The sequence below is a fragment of the Mesoplodon densirostris genome, chromosome 15 (genome assembly GCF_025265405.1).
Source record: "Mesoplodon densirostris isolate mMesDen1 chromosome 15, mMesDen1 primary haplotype, whole genome shotgun sequence".
Taxonomy (NCBI): Eukaryota; Metazoa; Chordata; class Mammalia; order Artiodactyla; family Ziphiidae; genus Mesoplodon; species Mesoplodon densirostris.
The window spans coordinates 37,870,714-37,884,279 of NC_082675.1; the positions used below are offsets into that span (position 1 = coordinate 37,870,714).

At 44.2% G+C, this 13,566-nt stretch overlaps 1 protein-coding gene and 1 non-coding gene across 2 annotated transcripts; one reads left to right on the forward strand and one right to left on the reverse strand.

Moving 5' to 3' along the window:
- Nucleotides 1-422: 422 nt before the first annotated feature.
- LOC132503346 (U6 spliceosomal RNA) lies at nt 423-533 on the reverse strand. Its single transcript, XR_009534592.1, has one exon. It is a non-coding gene; the product is annotated as a U6 spliceosomal RNA (small nuclear RNA).
- A 5,059-nt stretch (nt 534-5,592) lies between these two features.
- LOC132502484 (endothelial differentiation-related factor 1-like) lies at nt 5,593-12,664 on the forward strand. Its single transcript, XM_060118359.1, has 2 exons — nt 5,593-5,600; nt 12,112-12,664. Exons 1-2 carry the CDS (start codon nt 5,593-5,595, stop codon nt 12,662-12,664), a joined length of 561 nt encoding a protein of 186 aa, XP_059974342.1.
- The last annotated feature ends 902 nt before the right edge of the window (nt 12,665-13,566 follow it).

Sequence of the window (13,566 nt, forward strand, 5' to 3'; positions counted from 1 at the left end):
ACCACTCCATTATTTAATCAACATTTGGAATATCTTTTAAAAATACTAGTAGTTACAAAGCTATCACATTTTATATCTACGGTTATCATTTGAACTAATTCTCTTTCTATTAAGACCCTATTTATCAAATGAAGTTTTAATATATTTACCACCAACTTTGCAGGCTCTCCCCAGTGAGGCTGTCACCAGCTTCTGGAAGAACCTTCACTTTTCTCTGATTTAATTTTTGTCTGTGTCAGGGATTTTGCCTTGTTCTATTAATTTGATGACACAGTTAGTTCTTAATCCTATTAACCTAGCATTTTGAGATTGAGTATGGTTTAAAATGTGGTAGGGTTTAGAAAGAAACACTAGAGGGCGGGCTGTCTACACGATCAGGAACAATGACCTTGAGTTACTTTATCTTACACAAATTTTTTTTTTTTAATATGGAATGCTTCATGAATTTGCATGTCATCCTTGTGCAGGGGCCAAGCTAATCTTCTCTGTATCGTTCCAATTTTAGTATTTATATGTGCTGCCGAAGTGAGCACACACAAATTTTTTTTTTTAAGATTTTTTTGATGTGGATCATTTTTAAAGTCTTTATTGAATTCTTTACAATATTACTTCTGTTTATGTTTTGGCTTTTTGGCCTCGAGGCATGTCTCGCGAGGCATGTGGGATCTTAGCTCCCTGATCAGGGATTGAACCCACACCCCCTGGAAGGCGAAGTCTTAACCACTGGATTGTCAGGGAAGTCCCCACAAATATGTTTTGATAGGACTCATTAAAGCCTTAAAATATATATATATATATATATTTTTTAATTTGAAATTTATGGGACTTCTCTGGTGGTCCAGTGGTCAAGAATCTGCCTTCCAATGCAGAGGACGCAGGTTCAATCCTTTGTTGGGCAACTAAGCCTGTCCACCACACCTACTGAGCCCACATGCTCTGGAGCTTGCATTCCACAGCAAGAGAGCCTGCCTGCTGCAATGAAAGATCCCACATGCTGCAACTAAGACTGGACGCAGCCAAAAAAAAAAAAATAATAATCATATAATAAAATAAATAAAATTGAAATTTATTCTATGTATATTCTTTTATAGGCCAAACAAATTTCTTTCATTGAAAGTATAAGCAACAATATGAAATAAAGTAAATGCTTAGTTAAAACATTTTGAGATAACTAATAAGGACCTACTATATAGCACAGGGAACTCTACTCAATACTCTATAATGACCTATATGGAAATAGAATCTAAAAAAGAGTAGATATACATATATGTATAACTGATTCACTTTGCTGTACAGCAAAAACTAACACAACATTGTAAATCAACTATACTCCAATAAAAATTAATTTAAAAATATTTTGAAGATTATTTACATAGTGGTTTGGCATTTTAAAAAATATATGCAAACACATTTTAACTAAAGTGATAACATTGAGCATATAAGTGACTATTTTACTAAATTTGATAATTGATTAGCTGAACTGAAAATTCAGCGAATGATTCATTTAAAAGCAATTTAGAGAGTCACCATAGCCAGGTGTTGTCTGGGTCTCTCTGGCTACTGAAATCTCAAGATTGTCTTGGGCCCCCTTTGCAAGTTTTGAGGAATTAGCCAATCAATACTTATTAGATGCTCAGTATTTTCTAAGCAGGTCACACTGTTTTGAACTGGTTCACCTGCCTTTCAGGGCCCTTAGAAGTTGATCCTTGTGTCTAAGCAACCTGCAGTCTGGAGTTTATCTCTGCTCTGCTTGGACATAGGGATGGGCAATTACAGGACACACGTGAAGTCCTGCCTACACCCCATTTCAGCTGTTTTGACTACCTGCTGATTCTCTGTTGTTGTTTTTTTGTCTGTTTTTTTTTTTTTTTTCCGGTACGCAGGCCTCTCACTGTTGTGGCCTCTCCCGTTGCGGAGCACAGGCTCTGGACGCGCAGGCTCAGCGGCCATGGCTCACGGGCCCAGCTGCTCCGCGGCATGTGGGATCTTCCCGGACCGGGGCACAAACCCGTGTCCCCTGCATCGGCAGCCAGACTCTCAACCACTGTGCCACCAGGGAAGCCCTGATTCTCTGTTTTAGTGGAAAACCTCTTAGCTCTGTTGGAAAACAGATCAGCTCAAAGCAAAATGACCTATTATTATTTTAAGAAGCCTCACATCATTTTTGAGCAACTACAATCCACACCTACAAACAGATGTGTCCTATCCTGAGAGGTGATTGGTTGGTCAAAGGAAGAAGCAGTACTTTGGGTATTTTTTTCAGGAAGAGGAGAGCACAGTTCTGGGAAAGTCAATCATAGGAAATTGTGCAGCATCAGTTCAAACTCTGACCCTGAGAACCTTTCTTGTTAGTTTGCTGTTGTCCAAGTTTGGACCCATTTGAAGTCCTGGCTGGCATCTACATGTGCTTTTTCAACAACCCACATTTGTTGAAAGTGGAACCAATGTTTAGGAGAGACTGGTGGTTCATTCTCTAGTGGTAGATTTTTTCTGTATTCCATGTTCCCCCTTGAAGTGTAATTTCCGAGAAGACAACTTTATTGCTAACTAGTACTAATCACTTTTAAAATATCCTGAAGCAGGGCTTCCCTGGTGGCACAGTGGTTGAGAGTCCGCCTGCCGATGCAGGGGACACAGGTTCGTGCCTCGGTCCGGGAAGATCCCACATGCCGCGGAGTGACTGGGCCAGTGAGCCATGGCCACTGAGACTGCGTGTCTGGAGCCTGTGCTCCGCAACGGGAGAGGCCACAACAGTGAGAGGCCAGCGTACTGCAAAAAAAAAAAAAAAAAAAAGTCCTGAAGCTTTCAAAAACTTTCTTCCTCTAATTGTTTCAGCTGTTTTCACAGATGCCATTTTGTTCTTAAGATTAGGCAACACTTCATGTGAATCTGGTTACTTTCATAATTATGACATCATTACGTTCAAGATTTAAGTGGGTTGTAAAATATTATAGCTAGTCAGTAACTAAGGACAGCTAGAAGCAAGGTCATCTTAATTAAGAAGGACAACAAAAAGAGGCACAGGGTATTAACTGAGAAATAAAGAAGTCAGACAGATGGACTTCAAAATGTCAGGTTTATTGTTGATAAGTTCAGGCTTGGACAGAGCATCTTAGATGTGTGCCCATAATGGACTTGCTACTATGTCACCCCTGATCAGATCGGCCCACCCTGCCACTGACATAGCCAGACAACCTCTGGGCTTCCCTTCGGGTAACTACTTGGCACAGAGCAGGCCAGAAAGCCTGTGCCACTTGTGCTGTTTCCTCTGTGGAGCCCAACTCCAGGATACAATGTCCGTGGTCCCTGGAGCTGTCTAACCCGGCAGCCCTGCATGTGTTCTGTGGATAAGCTGGGATTTGCTGTCTTGCACCAGTGAGGTCGGAAAGGGGAGGAAAGAGAGCGAAGGCTTAATGCTTTCGCCATAACTTGGATTCTCCCGTGTGTCAGATAACCCACTCCCACTTGGGAGGGAGTGTTACTCCAGCAGAAGTCCCTCCCCTTCCCACCAAAAAAAAAAAAAAAAATCAAGGAGGGAATGCATAAGAGAAGTAAGTAAAAGAAAAGAGCATAAAGATCCAAATAAATGACTTATGTAGATTATAATTAAAGAGTGGGTAATTATTAGTCAAATCCATTTTACCTGCCTTCGCTAATCAAGGTCATTTTAAGACTTGCACATCCTCCAAGCAGCAGGCAGCCGAAGCAATAAGATGTTTGTCCAAGTTATTTTCCAGGGACTTGGAGTCAGCGGTGTCTAGTTGGAGATGAGATGGATAGGACCAAGCTGAAGTGGTTAACACTGGTTAGGACCACCAACCCTGCAACTGGGCATGCGTGAGTGTCCAGTCAGTGACGTTTTGATGCCAGAGGGCCAAAAACTCCACCCTCAGACCATGTTATTTACCTCCAGTTTTTTTTTTGTGTGTGTGTGTGGTACATGGGCTTCTCACTGTTGTGGCCTCTCCCGTTGCGGAGCACAGGCTCTGGACGCGCAGGCTCAGCGGCCATGGCTCACGGGCCCAGCCGCTCCACGGCATGTGAGATCTTCCCGGACCGGGGCACGAACCCATGTCCCCTGCATCGGCAGGTGGACTCCCAACCACTGCGCCACCAGGGAAGCCCCGCACCTCCAGCTTTGAATGTGCAGAGGCCTTCATAGAACGATGATGATTACCACACCTTTGCCCAAGCACTTTCCTCATGCTCCCCACGTTCTTTACCCCTCAGACCATCCTGCTTCTTTATTCTTAATCTCCCAAATACCCCAAGGCCTTTGCACCCCAAAGGGGGAGGATGGTATGAGACTTGTTCTCCTATCTCCTCACTTGACTGCCTTGTGAATAAACCTTCTCTTTGCTGCAAAACTTGGCAACTCAGTGTTTTGGCTTGCTGAGTGTCAGGCAAAATGAACCTGGTTCAGTAACAATAGTAATAATTTCCCTAGCTCTGTTTCCTTCCATCCTCCCTCCCTCCCTCCTTTTCTTCCCTTCTTCTTTCTTTCTTTATCTTCATCTATTCAGCCATTCATTTAATAAAATTAAAGATATAATTCACATCAAAAAGCAAAATTTTGAAGTAGTCTGTGAATACTCTTTTTGGGCAAATGTTGGCCACCTCTAACAGAGAGGACCAATGGTGAAGTATAAAGTTCACTGATTTAAGAATCAGGTTCTGTCAAAATCCTTGCCTCGTGGTGGGCTCTGGATTTCTCTGTGTCCTCAGCTAAAAATGAGAAATTATTGGAAGAAATAATCTCAACTCTTACTCCCAGCTCTAAATATCTGTGATTATTATTCATGTATTCTCATCAAGCTTCAACACAGTTTGAGTCAATCTGTAAAATAACACAGCCACCTTATCTCTTGTATAGAGTTACTGAACAGGTCAAATTAGTTAATACAAACGAAAATGATTTATTGAGCCACAGAGCACAATGTAATTGGAAGGCAGACCAACAACCACTTTTAAAAAATTCAGACTAAACTAAAATGATTGTTTTAGGCTCATATAACATAGGCAGCAAAAGTAGGCATTGAATCCAGACTTCAAAACCTTTCATGAAAAAGATCAACCTTGAATATAATATGAAGAATTTATATCCCATTTAACCTCATCATGAAATCAGAATTTATCAGAACAGACCAGCACCACAAAAATTTAATTATTGATCAGGATGTATATAAATACCAAATGCATTCTAGAATTTCCATGACACCTAGCATGGTTCTTCTCTTGCGTCCAGGGAATTCAGTCTTGGAACAGCTCATTTATCAACAAATGTATGTTGGGCAGCCTTGTGTTCCACACACTGAGGTCCTACAGATGCTGGGGCGAGACAGAATAGATGGTCTCTGCCCTGTAGGAGCTCCTGTTACATTCCAAGGGGAGGGAAGTGGACACCATGCAAATAAGTACCTAAGCAAGAATGTGTCAGAGCGTGAAAGCTGTTACAAAGAAAATAAAACGGGATAAGGGGATTGCCTGTGTTTTGGAAAGTGGGGGCAGCTTTAGGCTGGGTGGCCAGGGGAGGCCTCTCTGAGGAGGGGACGTCTATCTAACACTATCCCTGAGAGCAGGGCCCAGTGCAAAATGGAAAGGTGAGGCCCCTCAGTTCAAAAATGAAGAATTTCAAGATGCTAACAGCAGAGCATTAAACCAATACGGGGCCGTAGGGATCAGGGGGTGCAGGACCCATGCACAAGAAGCAAGCCCTGCCTGAAAGATGGAATAGCAAGTGCAAGGGCAGGAACAAACCCTGAACGTTTGAGGAACTGAAAATAGGCGCACGTGGCAGAGGGCAGCGAGAGGAAGGGGAAGTAGGATGCTAAGAGGCAGAAAGTGCGGATCATGTAGTGTGGCAGGGTCAGACATGAACAATTATTTTTAATAACGGGATCACTGTGGAGGATTTACAAAGGGCAATGATATGGTCTGACTGACTGGTTTTGACAGACCACTGTGGCCGCTGTGAAGGACCGATTATGGGACAGTGAGGTGGGAGGGAAACCAGGGGGGAGGCAGTTTCTATCACCCCGACAGATGGCCACACAAGGGTGGCTCCTTGGGCGGAGTGAGAAGTGTTCAGACTTGGGACATGTTTTGGAAGCAGGACTGGATTGTGAGCTGAGGGAAGGAGAAGAACCATGGGGGATGCTGGGGTTGTGATGCGCTAAGGATGTCCAGCGATGCCCTGCCCCGGATGAGAAAGCTTGGGGCGTGTAGCCCTCCCTTACTTCCCACAACTCCTGACTTGCAGCCTGGATTTCACTCTCTCTGCCAGTGGGAAGTTTTGTTGTTAACCGCATCACGGAGCTACTGATCACCAAATCCACGGCTTACTTTTTGTCCTCTTTCTTGTCCTCCACGTGGCATTTAGCACAGTTGACTAGCAACTACTTTTTTTTATATATAAATTTATTTATTTATTTTTGGCTACATTGGATCTTCATTGCTGTGTGCGGGCTTCTCATTCTGGTGGCTTCTCTTGTTGCAGAGCATGGGCTCTAGGTGCACGGGCTTCAATAGTGGTGGCTCGCGGGCTCCAGAGCGCAGGCTCAGTAGTTGTGGCGCACAGGCCTAGTTGCTCCGTGGCATGTGGGATCCTCCCAGACCAGGGCTCGAACCCATGTCCCCTGCATTGGCAGGCGGATTCTTAACCACTGCACCACCAGGGAAGTCCCGCAACTATTTTTTTTTTTCTTCCCTTGCGGTACGTGGGCCTCTCACTGTTGTGGCCTCTCCCACTGCGGAGCATAGGCTCCGGATGTGCAGGCTCAGCAGCCATGGCTCACGGGCCCAGCCGCTCCGTGGCATGCGGGATCTTCCAGGACCGGGGCACGAACCCGTGTCCCCTGAATTGGCAGGCAGACTCTCAACCACTGTGCCACCAGGGAAGCCCCCACAACTATTTTTTAAAGCAGCTGGTCTTTCGTATTACTGAACCATTCTCTCTGGGTTCTCCTCTTACTTCTCAGACTGTTCCTTTTATTCGTAGCAGGATGGGGTTCACCTTCCCCTTCATTCTTTTAATTCCACCTAGTCTCACTGGGTTCTCCATCTTCAAAATCTCCTTTATCTCATCCATCCCAACCCCTCCACAGGAAGAGAGTCTTTTAGGATAATAACAAACCGCAATTATGCTGTGAGAGGCAATGTATACTGCTCCCCCTGCAAAGGTGTGATGACACAGGCAGTTGGGAGGAGATCCCTGGGGTGAACCAAGCCAGGACCCCAGAGAAATGGAGAAGAGGCACATGTAAGGGAGACCAAGGGCACGTGACGTGGACACAGCACTGACCAGAAGTGATCTGAGAAGCGTGGTCGACAGGTTACATGAACCTCTGGGTCCAGGCACATTTCTTTCCTTTTTTTTTTTTTTTTAAATAATTCTACAGCATTTCTATTGATTGATTGATTGACTGATTTGCTGTGTTGGGTCTTCATTTCTATGCGAGGGCTTTCTCTAGTTGAGGCAAGCGGGTGCCACTCTTCATCGCGGCGCGCAGACCTCTCACTGTTGTGGCCTCTCTTTTTGCGGAGCACAGGCTCCAGACGCGCAGGCTCAGTAGTTGTGGCTCACGGGCCCAGTTGCTCCGTGGCATGTGGGATCTTCCCAGACCAGGGCTCGAACCCATGTCCCCTGCACCGGCAGGCAGACTCTCAACCACTGTGCCACCAGGGAAGCCCCAGGCACATTTCTGACTAGTTGCAGGTAAGAGTGAGCTGAGGCTGTTTGCCCATCCATCCTGCTGTAGATCCCCATGGCTGCGTTCTGTATTCTTTCACAGTATTTGCAGAGTGCCGGCTGTGTGCCAGGCACTTTATCAGACGTTAGACACCTGCTCGGTCTTTTTCCTGACCCTCTTCCTCTGTCTCAGCCTTAGATGTTTATATTCCCCAGGATTCTCTTCTTGGGGAAAGTGCCAAGCCACCCTCTTTGGCTGATGTGACCTGGAACCTCAGACACTCATAGCCAGCCTTTTACTGGCTGCCTCTCGGACTGCATGGCCCACAGGGATTTCAGACTCAACAGTTCCTAATACAGCTTTTTCTCCTCAAGCTTGCCTTACCATGGGATCCCTGTCACCAGATCCAGACATTTGGGAATTATCCCAGACTTCTCTCTCTTCTTCAATCCAGCGGCCAGCCCAAGCAGACTGCCAGACGATATGTTGTATCTGGGCTCATGGAATGTCAAGACCCATGTGAGTTAATGGCTTGAGAAGCTTTATTATTATTGATAAGCTAAAGCACGTAGAAGTCAACAGACAGTCAGAGCAAACAAGCAAAATTACATATAACTGCAAATCAAGTTTTTCTTTAAATTCTGGTTACATTATTATGACCCTGGCAAGTGTGTTTTAATTTGGTTCTTGATCTCCATGGCAACAGGATAGGTAAAATACCATATGTATTTGATAACAACTGTAGCCTATACCAATGACCTGTGGAGGAATAAATCATTCTATCACTTGGATAGTACATTTCAGCCTCACCTTCTGATACATAACTGCCTAAGTAGTTGCAAGTCCAGATTAAATAATAAAATACGAACAGGAGCATATAAATAATAGAATATATCACCTGGCTTGTTGAGTTTATCTGAGCAAACTGGACTTTTTTGTTTAAGGTCATTTACTTTTTTTTTTTTTTTGGCTGCGTTTGGTCTTCGTTGCTGTGCGTGGGCTTTCTCTAGTTGCGGCGAGCAGGGGCTACTCTTTGTTGTGGAGCAGGGGCTCTAGGGCGAGTGGGCTTCAGTAGTTGTGGTGCATGAGCTCAGTAGCTGTGGCTCGTAGGCTCTACAGGGCAGGCTCAGTAGTTGTGGCTCACGGGCTTAGTTGCTCCATGGCATGTGGGATCTTCCCGGATCAGGGACCAAACCCATGTCCCCTGCATTGGCAGGCGGATTCTTAACCATTGTGCCACCAGGGAAGTCCAAACTGGACCTTTTCTATATGGAAAAAAAAGAATTCTTCTTGGGTACTGACTGCAAATTTTTAGAAGAATTCAACACACCTAAAATATTAAAATGGGCAAAGAAATTATACATGTATCTTGTAGATAGATCAGGAGCCCTTACAAATGTTCTTTGGGTTATTGCCAGATTTTTATCCAAAAGGAGGCAACAGACTTGCCAGGATGAATTATCCTTATTTGAGTATTGAAGGAAATTGTGATTCTGGAAGGCAAAAAAAATAGGGAACATTTTGGGTTATGTGTAAATTCATTAAAAAGTAGAATAAAAAAAAACAAAAGTAAAAGAAACTATTCTGGAATTATTCTAAAATAGGTGATGTAAAATACCATGTGTGTTTTCCTGAAATGTGTCCTTCAGCATTTTTATTTTTGAACTTTCTATGGGTAGAATGTTCTTTCTTCAAATTAGAATTAATTTTAAAACTCTTTCAGGAGCATGGATACAATCATGCATAATAATAATAGCACATTGCAGAATAGGAGCTCAAGCAACTAACAAAACAGAATTTGTAAAACATCAGAATTTTTAAAATGGCAGATCACAACAAAGATCATTCAAAATTTAGTTAAATATTTAAAATGATTGTACTGAGAGCTGTTATCTCTTGGCAACATAAATATGTTGTCAAGTTTTACTTTAGAGTTTTAAATTCACCGTTTGCTTATCTTAAATTGTTTTATTTTAAAAGATACCATCCGATTATTAATAAAGTATATGTATACATATGTATAAGACACATACATATATGAAACAAAATAAACCCTTTTTGTAGTACTTGGTGGCTGCACGTGCTTTGGGGCTCATTTTTTACTAACAATGTCAGGCTTCATCCCCTACAGCTGGTCACTGCATTCTATTCATTTTGTCTCATTCATTCACTCAAAAAGTACCTAGGCTGTATACAATTCTTCACAGCAGTTTTGTTCATCATAACCCCACACTGGAAACTACCCACATGTGCTTTGGTGGGTTCAGGGGGTTGAACAAACACTGGTACATCCATGGAATACTCCTCAGCAAAAAAAAAGGAGTGAAATATTTATACACACAACTTAGATGAGCCACAAGCAAATTATGCTGAGTGAAAAAAGCCAGTCCCCAAAGGATCCATGATACCTGATTCCATTTATGTAACATTCATGAATACCATAATTATAGAGATGAAGAACAGATTAGTAGTTTTCAGGGGTTAGGGATGGCAGATAGATGTGGTTATCAAGAGGTAATATGATGGCTTGAGCATGTTGATTATGGTGGCGATACTACACATACACACGAGTGTGTATATAACTGATGAGATCTGAAAACACTGTGATTATATTAATGACAATTTCTTTGTTTTGATATTTTACTATAATTGTATAAGATGTGAACATTGCAGGAGGCTGGGTGAAGTGTACATGGGGTTTCTCTATACATTTCCTTGTAACCTCCTGGGAATCTATACTTATTTCAAAATTAAAAATTAATAAAAATATCTCAGATTTGTCTGCACTGTCCTGGGCATTGTCCTCCTTTTTGATTTCCTTTACAATATTTTTCCCCTCTTTTACATCTCTACTGCTGCCCTGTTTTAGAACCCCTAAGAGCAGGGATTGTTGTTTTATGGTCTAATGAATCTCCAGTGCCTAGAACAGTGTTTGGCAGAGAGAGAGAGAGAGGCAGGCAGTATGCGTGTGCAATGAACAGAATTGCTTAACATCCTTACATGTCCTGAACCCAGTCTATTTCTCCACACTATCTCCCTCTGCTGCCTTCCCCTATACTTAGTGCTCCAGCTGCCCTAACCTGCTAACAGTTGCATGAATACATCCTGGTTAGTTTTCTCTACATGCTAGACATTGCCCCTTCCAGGTCTTTCTCCCACTTATTTATCCTTCAGTGTTCAGATCAAGAAGCACCCACTCATTCCCACTCTCTGGGCATTCTTGAGCATGCCCTCCTGTATCACACCATTCTACTTGTGTATATACCTCTATTACTTCACTTACCTCCTTTAATTCAGTAGTTTATTTACCTATTGAATCAGTCAGGGTTTGTACAGGAAACAGAAGGCACACTCAGATGAAATCATGAAACTAACTTTACGAAGGGACTATTCACAGAAGCGGGCAGAGGTAAGGAAATTGATTATTGGCTAAGGGAGCCCTGCAAATGCTGGAGGCTTGGAGGAGAGAATTACAATCACAGAGCAATGGCCAGAGCTTCAAGCCAAAACAATGCCTCCCATTGGCTGAACTCAACCAGAAGCCACAGAGCAAGACAGCCCCAGAGATGCAGCTCATAGAGATCAATCCTTGAGGCGTAGAGCAAGGCAGAGAGAGGGAGAGAATGGATCTGGGGGAGACAGTGGCAAATAGAGACCAAGTGACACATGTTTCTCTCCCCATTAGATGGAAGGTTCCTGAGGGCAGGACCATTTCTCATTCGTTCTTGTAGTCCCAGAACCTAGCACAGGGCTTGACCCAGGATAATCATCCAATAAATCCTCGTGGAAGTGAATTACAATGTTAGGGCATATACTATATTTAACTTAATATTTATAGGAAAGTAGGCGGGAAGGCAGGCAAGCTGTTTACAATCTATCTTTGGCCCATTTTAATTTGCTTTCACATGGAACTGTTTTTATACGTTTCTTGATGTCATATCTAACTTAGATGACAATAGCACAACCAAGACAGAATCCACTGGAAAGGCTACTTTTGGTCATCTTGCTTTGCTGAGTTCAGTCTAATAGCTCCAAAAGCAACACGAACCTGAAAATAGTTGTATCCATGTGGGGCTATCAGCATAAGACACAGGGCGTGAGACACACAAAATATTTCAATTAGGGATGCTTGTCTACTAATTGTACAACATCATCTCCAGATCCTGGCCCCCAGCAGGCAATGAATAAAAGCTTGCTGACTGTCCAGAGTCAGGCAAGCCATGTAGATTTTTGAGGCATGAAAGAATCCAGATACTCTATCTAATGATATACATCAAGCCATCGGGTAGGGTGACCAACCATCCTGGTTTGCCTGGGACTGTCCTGGTTTTAGCACTGAAACCCTTCAGCCTGAGAAATCTTCTGTCTCAGGTCAGCTGGGACAGTTGGTCACCCTACAATTAGGGTTAATTTAAAAATATAGATTTAGGGGGTGGGGCCGCGGCGGGCGCTGGAAGCAGCCGAGCGACAAGGGGACATCGCGTCGCCGGACCTCGAGCAGCTGCCTCGGAGCCACCGGATGGACCACCTGCCCCGCCTGCCCCACCGTGGCTGAGAGTGACTGGCCCAAAAAGGGCCCCATGGCCGCCCAGGCCAAGTCCAAGTCCTCCTCTCTAGCAGCTCAGAGAGGAGGAGAATATGTGGAGGCTTCCAAGAAATGGGCTGCCGGCCAGAACAAACAGCATTGGATCACCAAGAACACAGCCAAGCTGGACCTGGGGACTGAGGAGCTGCACCACGACTGGGTGACCCTGGAGGTGGGCAAGGTGATCCCGCAGGGCCGGCAGAGCAAAGGGCTGACGCAGAAGGACCTGGCGACGAAAATCAACGAAAAGCCACAGGTCGTCGCTGACCGTGAGAGGGGCCGGGCCATTTCTAACAACCAGGTTCTGGGCCAAATCGAGAGAGCCATCGGCCTTAAGCTCCGGGGGAAAGACGTTGGGAAGCCGATCGAGAAGGGACCAAGGGCGAAATGAACACAAAGCTTCGAAATCAGCGCGTTCCGGCTGATCTTGTCTGGCTGGTTCCGCGTGACCACCGGCGCCAGCGTGGGTCTCTTCACGTGGCCACACGGAACACAGGGCGGTAGCCCTGCCCGGGAGCCCTCTCTACCCGTACCTGCTGTCAGACTAACAGACAAAACCTTGCAAAGTGTTTGCTTCTCCTGATTATTTTCCTCCCTGTCCCCGTCCCTCACGTGGGGTGCGGAACGCTGCCTTCCTCTCCCCTGGGGTCTGCCCCGTCACCGGGGTGGCTCCAGGGAGCTCGGAGGGGGACCACCTCGCACAGGGTGGGCAGCCACTGTCTGGGAGAGGAGCTACGTCTCCAGCCCGGCTCGTAGAGAAGCTAATAAACATGTTACCCTTCCAAAAAATAGATAGATAGATAGATAGATAGATAGATAGATAGATAGATAGATAGATAGATTCCTCAGATATAGCTTCATTGAGGCATTATTCAGAGGTGATAAAGCTATTCTAGCTCTTTCACAGTTATCTTGAGTTTTGTAAAACTTAGAATCTGCTTTGACTGGGATCTGGTAACTTTGCTTATGAATCAATTAAGAAGTCCTAAGAAAAACCCTCCACTGACAGTATTTTCTTAACCCCAAACCTTACAAACATACTTAATCTAATTGGTTCCTCAGGTGTAAAATCAAAATGTACTCTAGCATATTTACAGAAATAACAAGACTTTCTTTCCACTAATTTCCTCAGGTTTCTGGATATATTTCCAAACACCTTGCCAGCCTTGTCTGTAAACTGCAAGTCTCTTGTTCTGATATTCTACGGGAGGAATATGCACTCACAGCTATTGTACCAGTGGCCATTTCTAACTTTTTTATTTATATGCCAAGTGAGAAAGCAGCTGAGAACTA